Source organism: Rhinopithecus bieti, unplaced genomic scaffold (genome assembly GCF_001698545.2).
Source record: "Rhinopithecus bieti isolate Rb0 unplaced genomic scaffold, ASM169854v2 scaffold_27038, whole genome shotgun sequence".
Lineage (NCBI taxonomy): Eukaryota > Metazoa > Chordata > Mammalia > Primates > Cercopithecidae > Rhinopithecus > Rhinopithecus bieti.
In genome coordinates this window covers 532,649-549,143 of record NW_016812221.1, presented here as the reverse complement: position 1 = coordinate 549,143, position 16,495 = coordinate 532,649, and the positions used below count along the sequence as shown (strand labels likewise).

The 16,495-nt window shown below is 51.6% G+C and overlaps 1 protein-coding gene across 1 annotated transcript in view; it reads left to right on the top strand.

Annotated features, from left to right (window-relative positions):
• Positions 1–124: 124 nt before the first annotated feature.
• The window catches only part of GOLGA3 (golgin A3), a 52,274-nt gene continuing 35,903 nt past the window's right edge, over positions 125–16,495 (top strand). The window contains exons 1-4 of the mRNA XM_017895631.1: positions 125–454; positions 7,511–7,845; positions 11,587–11,859; positions 14,733–14,991. Coding sequence (XP_017751120.1) covers positions 7,689–7,845; positions 11,587–11,859; positions 14,733–14,991 — 689 coding nt within the window. The 5' untranslated portion in view covers positions 125–454; positions 7,511–7,688. The remainder of the gene's footprint in view (positions 455–7,510; positions 7,846–11,586; positions 11,860–14,732; positions 14,992–16,495) is intronic.

The window sequence follows — 16,495 nt, the reverse complement described above, 5'->3', positions numbered from 1 at the left end:
CCTGAAGCACGAAGGGCGCCGGCCGGGTGGAGGTGCGGGGTTGGGGCGGGCGGGGAAGTCACGCCCCGCCGAGGACGGCCGCGCCCCCGCCGAGCCCCGGCCACGCCACTTCCGCCGGAAGCTCAGTTTAGCTTCCTGAAGGAGTTGGTCCTGCAAGTCCGGAAGTTGCGTTTCTACTAGGGAAAGGTCCGCAAACTCCTAAGGTCACTTTCTGAAGCCGGCCTCCGGACATTCGGAGGTGAGATCGATCCGGACCCTGCGGCCAGAGCGTCCCTGGCTCTGGGGTGGCCGCTGGCAGAAGAGGAGGACAGTCTCTGTTCCGGAACGAAGGCAGCGCGTGCAGGCTGTTTCCGGGGACCCAAGGCCTCTGCACCGCTCGCCCCGCCCCTCGCACGGCCACGTCTCCGCCGGAGCATCCGGGCCGGGCGGTCTCCTTGGCTGCCGCAGCAGCAGGGTGAGAGGCGTGGGGGCCGCGGCGCCTCGGGGCTCTGGTTCCCGCCGTGCATGGACCGGGGAGGCCCGAGGGGCGGCGGCGGAGGCCGGGCGTGGGGCGGCGGGGCCTGAGCCCGTCCCTGCAGCGTTGCGGGACGGCCCCGTTCCAGTCGCCCCCTCCTCGCTGCAGTGGCCTCGGGCCTGGGCGCCCCCCTTCAGCTGCAGCGGAGCGGACTCTGTAAATGCCGGTGCCCGCGGGCCCTCCTGAATGCTTGTCTGCGCCTGACGAGCGCGACATGTCCTGAAGCTGTCCACTGCCACCACTCGGGCAGTGCTTGTGCCTTTAGTCTGGCCCTTTGCAGCTGACAAGCGTGACTTGGTGTCGGGTGGTTCGTGGGAAGCCGGGGTTTCAGGAGTCCGAGTACTTCCTTGTTTGCCTTTGTCGCTGGCGGACTTGTCTCCATTCCAGGTGCCCAGAGCGAGTGGGGCCGGGCGTTGTCACGGGTATGAACTCGACGAATGTCAGTCATGTGGCGGGTCCTGGTCATTGTGGGCCTGGGTCTCTGCCCCCGCCGAGCTCACCTAGCACAGGGACACCCAGGGTCGCCACCGAGAGGGTACCGGGCAGTGGTGGTGTGTGGGAGCCTGGGGGCCGGGCGACTTCTGTGCTAAGGCCTCTATGACGAGAAGCAAGCCAGGCAAAATTGTGAGAAAAACACGTCTCAGGCAGAAAGTTTGAAGATTCTGAGGGCGGAGAATGTGGCTGGAGTGTGATGGCACAGGGGAAAGCGATGGAGGTAAGGATGTTGGTGTAGGCAGGTGCTGGATTGGTAAGAGGTTGGAGTTTGTTATCACTGGGACAGTGTAAGCCATTTACAGGTGACTCATGGATTTTTTTTTTAAGAGACTGGGTGTGTTGCTGTATTGCCTAGGCTGGTGTGGAACTCCTGGCCTCAAGCGATTCTCCCACCCCAACCTCCCTAAGTGCTGGGGTTACAGGTGTGAGCAGCCACACCCGTCGTGGATTATTTTGAATTGCCTTTTAAATGACATGAACATAGCCCTTTATAATCCTTTAATAGCTTTCCGGGCAGTGTAGAAGGAAATAAATCATCTGACTTTACTCAGATTGAAGAGGAGCTTCCCCCCCATCCCCCCCCATTGCCTTAAGAAATAGTAGCATCGCCGGGCGTGGTGGCTCACGCCTGTAATCCCAGCACTTTGGGAGGCCGAGGCGGGCGGATCCCGAGGTCAGGAGATCGAGACCATCCTGGCTAACACGGTGAAACCCCGTCTCTACTAAAAATACAATAAATTACCCGGCCGTGGTGGCGGGTGCCTGTAGTCCCAGCTACTCAGGAGGCTGAGGCAGGAGAATGGGGTGAACCCAGACGGTGGAGCTTGCAGTGAGCCAAGATCGCGCCACTGCTCTCCAACCTAGGTGACAGAGCAAGACTCAGTCTCAAAAAAAAAAATATAATAATAATAATAATAGCATACTTTCCCAAGTGAGAATGCCTTAGGCTGGCTTTTACTTAGCGATTTTGACAAGCAACAACTAAAGGGAAAATCATAATTACTGCCATTTTATTGAGGACATGGGACAGACTCTGTGCCGTGTTGTATTTAATCCTGGCAAAATTTTGCATTCATTTTCTCGTTGTTTTTACGGGAGGAGACAGGCTAAAAGTGGTTAAATCTCTAGCCCAGGATCTCACAGCTAAGTGGTGGAGGATTGGGAGCTGAGGCCGGAGTCCCGACTTCCAAGCCTGCCCTTTATGTCTCTGCAGTGACATGAGGCTTGCTTTTGGTTTTCACTTTGTGTATACATCTCTGTTTACTTTTGGATACTAGTGTGGCCTCCACCAGGTACTGTCTTCCTGGGGAAATCGTGTTTGGTCTTTGGCTGTGCTCTGTTGTTTCTCATGCCCGATAGGACAGCTGAAATGAGGTGGAGTAGATGGAGCCGGGAATGTCTGTATACAGAATTCAGGTGTGGGGGAAGCAGAAAGTCCTGTAGGTGCCTGAGGTGGTGGTTTTGCAGTGTGAAGTCCTTTGATGTTACCCAGCTGTGAACCTAGGGTTGTGTGGACCTTTCCGAGTTCTAGGTGACAGCTTTGTTCCATCTCTTCCCTCTAGAGATGTAGGAGTGCAAGTGATCATAAGTGAGACTGATTAGACTGGCCTCTTTATTTAAAAAATAAAATCAAAATGGAGTCATGTTCCTAATAGCAGCTTTCTGTGATGCACTGGCAACTGGCTGCTCCTCCTCCTTGCTGCCCAGAGATTGGCTTTTGTCAGTCTTCTGAAGTAATGAGGCCCTGATGACTGAGTCATTCCAAATTTTAACTAAAAATCAAGCAAGACTGAGGATCGACCGAGACTGCCAGCTTATTGCCCTACAGGGAGAAGTATCGCTGTCAGCAAACTCCAGGCTGTTAGTGAATTCTCCTCTGGTCCGGCTTCAGGAGGGGCTGCCTACAAACAGGGGTCGTCTTTGTGACTTACAGTCACCATCTCGGGGTCTCCGTTCTGGAGAGGTGGGCTGCTTGGACGCCAGCAGGGGAATTAAGTGAGCAGAATCTGTGATTGCACTGGACTCAGAGAGCTTGGTGCAGTTGGCTGTCACCATGTTGGCATGCCCTCTCGGTGGAACCTGAGCATCTTTGGCTATGTTCCTCCTCCTTGGTCAGTGTAAGGCCCTGGTGTCGTCACTGTGGGCCTCTGCAGCAGTTCTCTTCTGCATGTTCTGCCTATAATGACTGAGTCGGGTCCTGCTGGTCGTCCCATACTTTCTGTTCAGGTGGTGGTGCCTGGGCTATGGTCGTGATGCTGCTCTTCCCGTTTCTAACTCCCTGGACTCCCTCATTGGAACTGAAGCTTTCAGATGTTTCAGCTGGAATCGTTTAGAGTTTTTTGTATTTTAAAAGGGAGTATTGATGCTCAAGGATTCAAATACTTGATCACTTTGTTTTGGAACCATTAGCTTTGTGGCTGAGGAGTGTACTCAGCAGAACTAGGTATTTAATTCGGCAAATTAAATCCGCATTAGCACTTTAGGAGTTGGGAGTATTCAAGGTAGTAGGAGGCAGATGGGAAGTGAGTCTTTGCCTTCAAGGCTCTCGCCATATAATGGGCACACACACAGTGGCAGACGTGACGTGCTGTGGTGGAGGCCACGTGAGGTACGGTGATGGCAGAGGGGATGGACAAGACGCTTTACCTGAGGGGCCAGGAGGACTGCACGCGTAGCCACACATGGTCGTTTCCATATCATCACCCCACCCCTGCAAGGCAGAAGCAAAGACTTCACAAAGCAAAACACAAGTTTTCTTTTTTTTTTTTTTTTTGAGACGGGGTCTCGCTCTGCCGCCCAGGCTGGAGTGCAGTGGCCGGATCTCAGCTCACTGCAAGCCCCGCCTCCTGGGTTTACGCCATTCTCCTGCCTCAGCCTCCCAAGTAGCTGGGACTACAGGCACCCGCCACGTCGCCCGGCTAGTTTTTTGTATTTTTTTTTTAGTAGAGACGGGGTTTCACCGTGTTAGCCAGGATGGTCTCGATCTCCTGACCTCGTGATCCGCCCGTCTCGGCCTCCCAAAGTGCTGGGATTATAGGCTTGAGCCACCGCGCCCGGCCCACAAGTTTTCTTTTGCTAGGAAATTCTCAGGAGGACCAGATGTACACGTACCAATATTCAGTGGCACAGCAGAGTCCACATTCCACCCGTGGATCCCTCTGTGCCGGTTTGTAATTCGTCTGTGGTCGAAGGGGAAGCCTGTGGTGAGCGGCTGTCATTTTGCTAATGCTCCTCCCCTTGTTTTGGGGGTGTCTTCTCCACTCCCGGGGGGTCGTGGCCGACTGACCCCCAGCTCTCCTGGGGCGCGTCTGGGATTGTAGCCGAGGGGCAGGCCTGGTGGAGATCGTCGCAGTGTTTTTCCTGGAAAGTGATTTTCAGAGAGTTCTGTGCTGTGTGTAAGGACAGGTGTGTGGCTCAGATCCCTGCCCAGGCTCTAGGGCCCCTTTATCACCCACCCACCTGGAAAATCCAGGGATGGAAGATGTTACTAGATGGTCGTAGACACAAAAGTGAGATTGAGAATTCGTTGCACACAGGATTAGCCCTTGACCAGTCTCAGTAACTTCCTTCACTTCTGTGATTCAGACATTGCTTTAATCTTTAAATATTTATAGGTGCCAGGCACCCTGAGTCAAGACTCCTAGGATCCTTTGTTTACAGGAGTTTCTTGATTAGCTGTGCTGGATTTATAGTTACTAATGGTGTGACACATTTCTATTCACAGTGCTTTCTGGTTACAAACCCTTACTGCTAGTTTCACGCTGATAGCGTACGTAACCTTTTAATGCTCTGAACAACACTCTTATGAACTCATAACTGTCTCTGGCCTGTAGGGTGCAAGACGGCAGAGAGGAATGGCGGATTATTATAGTTAGGAGCAGACACAGGTCTGCACGTCCTTCCGTGAGTTACTGACTGCGTCAGTGGACTGAATTACACCCACCACCAGTGGGTTTCCTCTTTCATGGGTGACCAGTCTAGATGGCAGATAGAGTGAGAGTAAAAACTCCTAGAAAGACAGGCACATCCTGCTGTGGGGCCAGCGGCACACGTGCTCCCAAGGACCAGCCACGTGGGCTGCTTTTTTTTTCTGAGATGGAGTTTTGCACTTGTCTCCCATGCTGGAGTGCAATGGCACAATTTTGACTCACTGCAACCTTTGTCTCCCAGGTTCAAGCAATTTTCCTGCCTTAGCCTCCTGAGTAGTTGGGATTACAGGCACGTGCCGCTACGCCTGGCTAATTTTTGTATTTTTAGTAAAGATGAGGTTTCACCATGTTAGGCTGGTCTTGAAATTCTGACCTCCAGTGACCCACCCACCTTGGCCTCAAAGTTATGGGATTATGGGCGTGAGTCACTGCGCCTGGCCCTTTTTTTTTTTTTTGAGATGGGGTTTCCACTCTTGTTGCCCAGGCTGGAGTGCAATGGTGTGGTCTTGGTTCACTGCAACCTCTGCCTCCCAGGTTCAAGTGATTCTTCTGCCTCAGGCTCCCAAGTAGCTGGGATTATGGGCACCTGTCACCACACCTGGCTAGTTATTTGTATTTTTAGTAGAGATGGGGTTTCACCATGTTGGCCAGGCTGGTCTCAAACTCCTGACCTCAGGTGATCTGCCCGCCTTGGCCTCCCAAAGTGCTGGGATTACAGGCGTGAACCACCACGCGCAGCCCCACATGGGCTTCTTGTCTATACCTTCTGTGTGGGATTCGTAAGCTAGAGGCGAAGGTTGTGTAATATTTATCATGAAAAATGTTAAACACAGAACATAATGTAGGTTAATATGAAACTGATTTTAAAGAAATAAATGCCAGCATTTCTGCAGAATGAATGGAAGCTCGTGCTAGTGTCTTACCTGTTGATAAGGAAACGAGTTAATAATATCACCAGCACATTTCAAGGTGGAAAATCACTTGTCAAATGTTGGGTAAAGTTTTGCTCACCTGAATGTAGCCCAGCAGGGCTGAGAGAGAGAGAGCGAGCTCTAACCCAGCTACAGGTAAAGACGGGAACAGGCCCTGCTGTGAGATGCCCTCTCTGTGCCCCCACTCCAAGGCAGCTACCTTTCTGGTGTCCTTGTACCCCCTGTATACAGTTACCACATCCATGGCACCTGCTTTTTAAAGTTTTGTTTCTCCAGATTTGAGCTGTCCAACCTGAAGGGGTGGGACTGCCAGCAGGAGCCTTGGCCTTGGGGAGTCACTCCACTGGCTGAGAGGGGAGCGTGCCCTAGCACACCTAGGCCTGCGAGTCTGATATTTTAATTTTTAAATTTTTTTTGAGATGGGGTCTCCCTCTGTCGCCCAGGCTGGAGTGCAGTGGTGCGATCTCGGCTCACCGCAACCTCCGCCTCCCAGGTTCAAGTGACTCTCCTGCCTCAGCCTCCCAACTAGCTGGGATTACAGGTGCCCGCCACCACATCTAGCTATTTTTTGTATTTTTAGCAGAGACAGGGCTTCACCATGTTGGCCAGACTGGTCTGCATTCCTGACCTCAGGTGATCACCCACTTCAGCCTTCCAAAGTGCTGGGATAGTAGGCGTGAGCCACTGCGTCTGGCCTAATTTTTTTTTTGAGATGGAGTCTCACTCTGTTGCCCAGACTGGAGTGCAGTGGCATGATCTCAGCTCACTGCAAACTCCGCCTCCCAGGTTCAAGCAACTTTCCTGCCTCAGCCTCCCGAGTAGCTGGGATTACAGGTGTGCACCACCACGCCCAGCTAGTTTTTGTATTTTTGGTAGAGATGGGGTTTCACCATGTTGGCCAGGCTGGTCTTGAGCTCCTGATCTCATGTGATCTGCCTGCCTCGGCCTCCCAAATTGCTGGGATTACATGGGTGAGCCACCGCACCTGGCCCAAATTAATTAATTTTTTTTTTTTTTTTTTGAGACGGAGTCTCACTATCACCCCGGCTGGAGTGCAGTGGCCGGATCTCAGCTCACCGCAAGCTCCGCCTCCCAGGTTCACGCCATTCTCCTGCCTCAGCCTCCGGAGTAGCTGGGACTACAGGCGCCCACCACGTTGCCCAGCTAGTTTTTTGTATTTTTTAGTAGAGACGGGGTTTCACCGTGTTAGCCAGGATGGTCTCGATCTCTTGACCTGGTGATCCACCCGTCTCGGCCCCCCAAAGTGCTGGGATTACAGGCTGGAGCCACCGCGCCCGGCCCAGATTAACTAATTTTAAATTTAAAACTCAGTTCCTCAGTTGCCCTGTGTGACAGCTACTCCACAATACAAAGCCGCAGTGTCCTGGCAGAATGTTCTTTAGTTGGCACCGACACAGACATTAAGCTCCCTCAGGAAAGGGCCCAGTGTGGCTGGGTCAACATTTTAGCCGCAAAACCTAGGACATTGTAGGTGCTCCAGGATTATTTGCTGAATGAAAAAGTCTATTTGTTTCTTGTACGTGTGCAAATTGGGAACCATATGTTAATTTTGTAATCGATACTTGAAATCTGACGAGTAAAAGTTTCATAATACTTTTTTTTTCTTTCTCTCCTGTCAGGTATCATGATATTAGCTGGTTTGACCTCAAGCCATTTGAGTCATTAGATCTCCTGAAAATGGGAGACACACTGGGGCCCCTCCCAGGAGCTCTTGGCTGTTGCTGATGGCAGAAACCAAGCTTGTCCAAGGTTCACTTGTAGCCCCACGGCGTCAGTGCAGCTGGTGTCGTCCTGACCATGGACGGCGTGTCGGCCGAGCAGGATGGCCTCCAGGAGGACAGATCCCACGGTGGCCCCTTGGCTCTCCCCGAGGGCCCCCTGAAGCCCCCGGGCCCAGTGGTGCCACCTGACCAGGACCCACTGGTGCCACCTGACCAGCAGGACAAAGCCCAGCGTAAGTCGTCAGGTTCCTCTGTGTGCTGGTCACAGGAGGACGTGGTGTTGAGGGAGGACGTGGTGTTGAGACCACCGTGAGCTTTTCACTTCATTCAAAGTAGTCACTGAATGATGCCACCTTTAGATCAAGCACATTCCTGGTAAACAGAACGCCATTCGACACCTGTGGGGCAGCAGCAGTGTTTCCCTGAAGGGATCTATGGGTCTTTGTCGTGTTCCCTGCCCAGAATTCTACCTTTTTTTTTTTTTTTTTTAAGATGGAGTTTCGCTCTTGTTGCTGAGGCTAGAGTGCAGTGGCGAGATCTCGGCTCACTGCAACCTCCACCTCCTGGGTTCAAGCGATTCTTCTGCCTCAGCCTCCTGAGTAGCTGGGATTACAGGCGTGCGCCCCCACCCCTGGCTGTTTTTTGTATTTTTAGTAGAGATAGGGTTTTTCCATGTTGGTCAGGCTGGTCGTGAACTCCCAACCTCAGGTGATCCATCCACCTCAGCCTCCCAGAGTGCTGGGATTACAGGCGTGAGCCACCGCACCCAGCCCCTTTTTTGTGTGTGTGTGACACAGTGTCCTGTTGCCAAGGCTGGAGTGCAGTGGCATAATCTCAGCTCACTGCAACCTCCACCTCCCGGGTTCAAGCAATTCTCCTGCTTCAGCCTCCTGAAGTAGCTGGGACTATAGGCGCCCACCACCACGCCCAGCTGTTTTTTGTATTTTTAGTAGAGATGGGGTTTCACCATGTTGGTCAGGCTGGTCTCGAACTCCTGATCTTAAGTGATCCACCCACTTGAGCCTCCCAAAGTGCTGGGATTACAGGAGTGAGCCACTGTGCCTGGCCAAATTCTGCCTGTTTGGTCAGTGGCCAAATGTTTAATAGCTAGAATTCAGAACTATTTCAGTAGAGATCTAAGGATTACTGAGCACAATTTTATGTTAGCCCCCCGGGGCTATGCACGTGTCAGAGGGAAAGGGTGAGTTAGTTATTCACTCAGTTCTCCTGCCTCTTTCTGGCCAGGAGGTTCAGTGCTTTAAAACGGCAGACTGTGGATGTGCTAATTTACTATCAGAAATCACAGTCTAATTCCTGTAAAATGATACTCAGGCACTTAGGATAGCTTCGCTGGTCCTTGCTACAGAAGCATCAGGTGAGGCAGATAACAGCTTGGAGGCCCAAGGTCAGGGGTTCTGAGACCCACAGCCATGGAACCGGCTCTTAGATCTACCACTCGGGAGCATTGTGCCCTCGAGCAAGATGCTTGATTAATCGCAGCCTCTACCTCTTTATTTTCTGTTTTAAAATTTTATTAATGTTTTTAGAGTCAGGGTGTTGCTGCATTGAGCAGGCTGAAGTGCAGTGGTATAATCATAGCTCACTGCAGCCATGAGCTCCTGGGCGTAAGCGATCTTCCTGCCTTGGTCTCCTGGGTGTAAGCGATCCTCCTGCCTTGGTGTCTGGGGTAGCTGTGACTACAGACGCGTGTCAGCACGCCTGGCTGATTTTTCTTTTTTTTTGAGACAGAGTTTTGTTCTTGTCCCCAGGCTTAGTGCAATGGTGCGACCTCGGCTCATCGCAACCTCTGCCTCCCGGGTTCAAGCGATTCTTCTGTCTCAGCCTCCTGAGTAGTTGGGATTACAGGCATGTGCTACCATGCCGGGCTAATTTTGTATTTTTAATAGAGATGGAGTTTCCATGTTGATCAGGCTGGTCTCGAACTCCCGATCTCTGGTGATCCACCCGCTTTGGCCTCCCAAAGTGCTGGGATTGCAGGTGTGAGCCCCCGTGCCCAGTTGCCTGGCTCATTTTAAAAACTTTTTATAGAGACAGTCTTGCCGTTGCCCAGGCTGGTCTTGAATTCCTGGCCTTAAGTTATCCTCCCACCTCCACCTCCCAAAGTGCTGGGATTACAGGCGAGAGCCACTGCATGTGGCCAACCTCTTTTTTTGTTGTTTTTTGTTTTTTTGAGACAGAGTCTTGCTCTGTTGCCAAGGCTGGAGTGCAGTGTCACGGTCTTGGCTCACTGCAACCTCCACCTCCCGAGTTCAAGTGATTCTCCTGCTTTAGCCTCCCAAGTAGCTGGGATTACAGACGCATGCCACCGTGCCTGGCTAATTTTTGTCTTTTTAGTCGAGATGGGGTTTCACCATGTTGGCCAGGCTGGTCTTGAACTCCTGACCTCAAGTGATCCACCTGCATCGGCCTCCAAAGTGTTGGGATTACAGGCGTGAGCCACCGCGCCTGGCCTAACCCATTAACTTTTATCTGAAATGCAAGGTTTCCCTCTCCTAGCAGTGGAGCTCCCCGGTCCTTTGCATGACCGGCGTCTCAGTGCGTTGGCTGGGTCCCCTTGCTCTGGCTTCCTGTCTGGCACCCCTGCTTTTACTCTGGTTTTTCTTTCAGGAGGCATGACAGTAAGTAGCTGTGTTAGTTTGGACTCACATTTGTAAGTGAAAGAAACCCATTTTAATTTGCTTGAGCAAAAGCGAATTTACTGTACTACATGCACATGGGATCCGAGGAATGCTGACCGCTGTGAGAGGTGGGGTGTTGCCAGGCCTTGAGAGCCACTGGAACCAGGGCCAGAACCCCCTGAGGACCCTCCCTTCCCCTCACATGTCTTGGTTCTTTGACTGAACTGACCCACCTGCCAATCAGCAGTTAGGGGGCAGGGAAAAGACTGAAAATCACTTCACTGAAAGAAGTCTTTCTTTATTCCATTTGATGAGGAACTATGTTTTAGTTTGTCTTGTGGGTAATTTATATATAATCTTGTTAGCGGGTGAACTGAGGTAACAGGTGGCTATAGAATTATCACTGGTTCAACCCAGGCCATTACCCAGCAGGCAGTCTTCGAGCAGAAGCGCAGTTCTGGGTTCTGTCTCTGCTTCGCGGGTGCTGTTCTGATGACATAATCCACCTCTTTGCTGTAGGGTCCTCGCCTTGGAGGATAAGCTTAGGCTTTGAAATGACTCCAGAATCAGCGTTTGTAAATGTGAGGCTGTGACTCTGATTAACACTGCTGTTCCCAGTGCCTGCTAGAAAGATTGTCAGCTGTGTTTTAAGCGTTTGTGATTTTTGCTTGTTTTAAATAGTTGACTTTCATAAGATTTCTTATTGGTTTTACTTAAATGGAAAGGAAACATTGGCTGGGTGCAGTGGCTCACGCCTGTAATCCCAGCACTCCGCGAGGCCGAGGCGGGTGAGCGGGTCACTTGAGGCCAGGAGTTTGAGACCAGCCTGGCCAACATGGTGAAACCCCGTCTCTACTAAAAAGACCAAAAATTAGCCGGATGTGGTGGTGGGAGCCTGTAATCCCAGCTCCTCGGGAGGCTGAGGCAGGAGAATCACTTGAATCTGGTGGGTGGAGCTTGCAGTGAGCTGAGATTGTGCCACTGCACTCCAGCCTGGGCACTAGAGCGAGACTCCATCTCAAAAAAAAAAGTAAAAAGAGGAAATGTTACTGTCGTTACTACATAAATTCTATAGCCAGAGTGGAGGCGTGGAGGGCGAGTTCACTTTACAGGGAGGACATGACAGCAGCCAGGCTGTGGGCCTTATCCTGGCCACCCCACCCCGCCTGTGGGACGGGGCCCATGGGCTGCTCTTCTCAGAGTGAACGCCTTTGTGGGATGAGAAGGTACCGTGCTCATGAGTCTGGATCCTCTTCTTTCCTACTCCAGCTGCGTGTCTCAAAAGCGACATCACTTGTTAAATCCACGGTGGTCCAGCGTACTCTGTCTTTCCAGGTGCTGAGGTAAACAGAGCTTCCACGGAAGGAGAAAGCCCGGATGGACCTGGCCAGGGAGGCCTCTGTCAGAACGGGCCAATGCCACCCTCACCAGACCCTCCGTCATCTCTCGACCCCACCACAAGCCCAGTGGGCCCTGATGCCTCTCCAGGTGTGGCTGGTTTCCATGACAACCTAAGGAAGGCTCAGGGAACTAGTGCTGAGGGCAGTGTTAGAAAAGAAGCTTTGCAGTCTCTCAGACTCAGTCTTCCTATGCAAGAAACGCAACTGTGTAAGCATCCATTCCCGCCGCTTTTCCCACCCTCCACGTTCGTGTCACTCAGCCCCTTGGGAGCAGGTGCCCTGCGCACTTGCTCTCTGAGCCGTTGTGTGCCTGTGCCTGCCGTGTGCCATCCAAGTCCCATGCAGGGCTGTGCGTTTAGCAAAGAGAGCTTCACATTAGAGAGTGAAGATGCAGTTGGAGTCCAGGCTCTGCTACGGTCTGACTGGCAGCGGTGCTGACGCTCTTGTGTTAAAGGCCGGCCTGCATGTCCTGTGTCACCCAGGTGCTTGGTAAGCAGGCCGTGGGCATCCAGCCTGTTTTGTTTTTTTAATTAGAGTCAGGATCTTGCTCTGTCGCCCAGGCTGGAGTCCAGTGGCACAGTCAGAGCTCACTGCAGCCTCTGCCTCCCAGGTTCGAGGTATCTTCCTGCCTCTGCCGTCAAGTAGCTGGGACAACAGGTGCACGCCACCACACCTGGGTAATTTTAATTATTTTTTATTTTATTTTTTTTTTATAGAAACAGGGTCTCACCATGTTGCCCAGGCTGGTCTTGAACTCCTGGGCTCAAGTGATCGTCATACCTTGGCCTCCCAAAATGCTAGGATTATAGGCGTGAGCCACTGTGCCTGGCCTGCAGTATATTTTTAAAAATTTCTTAAAACTAAATAAAACAACAAAACCCCAAATTATTGAAATCAAACTGCATTTCACATGTGTTTATTTGAAACAATTCTGAAAACTCATTGCCAGCGTTTAAGTTGAGAAGTAGCATGTAAAAAATCTAGATTCCTGATTTTTTTCAACTTAGTTTATTTACTTTTGGGGTCCTGAAGTTACAGATGTGTGAGCTCTGGCCCAGGTGCCTCTGTGACAGCAGTGCTGGGTCTGTGTGCACGCCTTTGCGGGATGCCCCTGGTCATCTGTTCCTGCTGGCGCCTGGCTCTGAGCCTGTCTCCTGCATCAGTGTTTGGTTGAAACCCTGCTCATTTTGCCGACTTGTATAAATATCTGTCTGATGGCCATAGGCCTGCGTTGGCCATTTACAGTCTAGCCATCTGGACCACTTTGCCTTGTGAAAAGGACTAGAGATCTTTTCAGTGATAAAATGTATAAACTAATAATGGTACATTTACAGTGAAATTCTTGGTGACTGCTCCGATTTTAGGGATTATTTAGGACAGTAGCTGCTTATCTCCTCAGCATCCACATGTAAGGAGGGTGCCGTGTGTAAAGCGTTGCTGCGTGATTATGCTTCCCTCCTCTGGTCTGCACCCAGGCCATCGGGCCGTGTCTGCTGTTGGCTTAGGAAGGACGAGGGCCACACGCTCCGCCCTGGGAAGTGGAGTCCTGGGTTTGTAACTGTGACACGTTGGCACGCACCATGCAACCCTTTCATCACCAAAATGAAAGGTCTGGGTTTTAGATACTTTAAATTCTGGTTTTGGCTAAAACGTTATAATTTTCCCCTCCTGTCCCGGAGCATGACCTCAGATTGGAGTCTCGTCTGTCTGGAGACTGAGGTAACCTGCTTCCAGCCCTGGAGGGCGGAGCATTTACTCTGCAGTGACGCCTGGCGCCAGGCTTCAGCCGTTTGAGTACCAAAAGCCTTTTCGTAACGTGGCTTGTGACTGCAGGAGCTGAGATGAGCTGTGCGTCAAAGCGGACCCCAAATGTAACTGTGCAAGGAAATGCACGCGGGGTCTCGTGACCCCATGGCGGCTGAGCTCCTGTGGCTGGGTACTGCCTGTAACTCACCCGCAGATATAACTGTGCAAGGAAATGCCACTGGGGTCTCATGACCCAGCGGCGGCTGAGCTCCTGTGACTGGGTACTGCCTGTAACTCCAGAGTGCCCAGCGGGGTCAGGAGAAGCTGCTGTGAAGCCGGGGAAGTTGCAGCTGGTGAGAGCTGAGCCTGCCTCAGAGTGCTCAGCACGGCTCCAGCTTTGAACCCAGTTCTTGTTGTTGTTAAAAGGCACTTGCTGCCAGGTGTGGCAGCTCACGCCTGTAATCCCAGCACTTTGAGAGGCTGAGGCGGGTGGATCACCTGAGGTCAGGAGTTCGAGACCAGCCTGGCCAACATGGAGAATCCCCATCTCTACTAAAATACAAAATTAGTCAGGCGTGGTGTTGCATGCCTGTAATCCCGTCTACTCGGGAGGCTAAGGCAGGAGAATTGCTTGAACCCAGGAGGCAGAGGTTGCAGTAAACCAAGATCGCACCACTGCACTCCAGCCTGGGCAACAAGAGCAAAACTCCGTCTCAAAAAAAAAAAAAGGCCGTGTGCAGTGGCTCACGCCTGTAATCCCAGCACTCTGGGAGGCTGAGGTGGGCGGATCATGAGGTCAGGAGATCAAGACCATCCTGGCTAACACGGTGAAACCCCATCTCTACTAAAAATACAAAAAATTAGCTGGGCGTGGTGGTGGGCGCCTGTAATCCCAGCTTCTTGGGTGGCTGAGGCAGGCGAATTGCTTGAACCCGGGAGGCAGAGCTTGCAGTGAGCCGAGATCGCACCACTGCATTCCAGCCTGGGAGACAGAGCGAGACTGTGTCTCAAAAAAAAAAAAAAAAAAAAAAAAGTCACTTGCTGCGGTTTCCTGTTTTACCAGGGGATGCCCCCAGGCAGGGTGTACTCGTCATGGGATCACAGACCCAGTGCCTGGCCAGTGTGTCTCCTGTGAGGTAGTTCCCGCCTGTGGTCAGTGAAGGGGGCTCACAGTTCTCTCTTGATCTAGAAATTGTTCTTCCAAACAAGATGGCTCTGTATTGTTCAGGTGTAAAATATATGGGTAATTAAGTACAAAATGACCAAGCTCTTGTGCCTGATTGTTCTGCATCCTGGTATTTGATGAGTTTCCAAATGGCCATTTTCCCACTGCAGGCTCTACAGATGCTTCCCTGCCGCTGGAGAAGGAGGAGCAGGTCCGACTTCAGGCTCGGAAGTGGCTGGAAGAGCAGCTCAAACAGTACAGGGTGAAGCGCCAGCAGGAGAGGGTGAGTCCCCTCTCCCGAACAAGCTCATGGAAAGCTTCCTGCCCTAGAGACAGCTGTTGGTCCCACATAACCCTGGGACCTGCCATTGGCTTCTCTGAGCTGCCATGGGCTCAGGGGCCTCTGCAGCGGTTGACTCTGCTCCTGTCGTGTGGGTCCCACCTCTGGGGGACTCCACAGGAGCCTGGCTTGTTCCCCCGCCTGGTCCTGCTTCTTTTGCAACAAGCACATTTTATTTCTAAATCTGCCAATTGAAAAGCAAAGAAAGAAAACACAGGTGACCTCAGAGACACTGTGGGTTCAGTTCCGGACTACCACAAAAATGTAAACATTGCAATAGAGCAAGTCATACATGGTTTTGGTTTCCTAGAGCATAAAGAAGTTATGTATATACACTACTGTAGTTTACTAAGTGTGCAGTAGCACTGTGTCTAAATAAAACGGATGTATCCACATTAATTTGAAAATGCTTTATTACTAAAAAATGCTAACGATCATCTGAGCCTTCAGCAAGTTGTAATCTCTGTGCTGTTGGAGGATCTTGCGTCAAGTTTGATGGCTCCTGACTGATCAGTGTGGTGGTTGCTGAAGGTTGGGCTGCGGTAATTTCTTCAAACCGCACTAAAGTTTGCCATGGTGATTCACTCTCTTACAAAAGATGTCTCTGTAACATGCAGTGCTGTTTGATAGGATTTTACCGATTCAAGTTGTTTTTTTTTTTTTGAGATGGAGTCTTGCTCTGTCGCCCAGGCTGGAGTGCAGTGGCGCCATCTCGGCTCACTGCAAGCTCCGCCTCCCGGGTTCACGCCATTCTCCTGCCTCAGCCTCCCGAGTAGCTGGGACTACAGGCACCCACCACGACGCCTGGCTAATTTTTTTTGTATTTTTAGTAGAGACGGGGTTTCACTGTGTTAGCCAGGATGGTCTCGATCTCCTGACCTCATGATCCACCCCCCCTTAGCTTCCCAAAGTACTGGGATTACAGGCGTGAGCCACCGCGCCCGGCCCTCCCATTGAAGTTTTATCATGAGATTGCAGCAATTCAATCACATCTTCAGGCTCCACTTCTAATTCTAGTTCTCTTGCTATTTCCACCACATCTGCAGTCAGGTTCTCCACAGAAGTGTGGAACCCCTCAAAGTCGTCTATGAGGGTAGAAATCAGCTTCTTCCACACTCCTGTTAATGTTGGTATTTTGACCCCTCCACCCATGAATCATGAGTGTTCTTAATGGTATCTAGAGTGGTGAATCCTTTCCAGAAGGTTTTCAGTTTACTTTGCCCAGTTCCATGAGAGGAATTACTATGACTGTGGCAGTTGTACCCTTACAAAGGTATTTCTTAAGTAATAAGACTTGAAAGTCAAAACTGGCCGGGCGCGGTGGCTCAAGACTGTAATCCCAGCACTTTGGGAGGCCGAGACGGGCGGATCACGAGGTCAGGAGATTGAGACCATCCTGGCTAACACAGTGAAACCCCGTCTCTACTAAAATACAAAAAAAAACTAGCCGGGCGTGGTGGCGGCGCCTGTAGTCCCAGCTACTCGGGAGGCTGAGGCAGGAGAATGGCGTAAACCCGGGAGGCGGAGCTTGCAGTGAGCTGAGATCCAGCCACTGCACTCCAGCCTGGGCGACAGAGCGAGACTCCGTCTCAA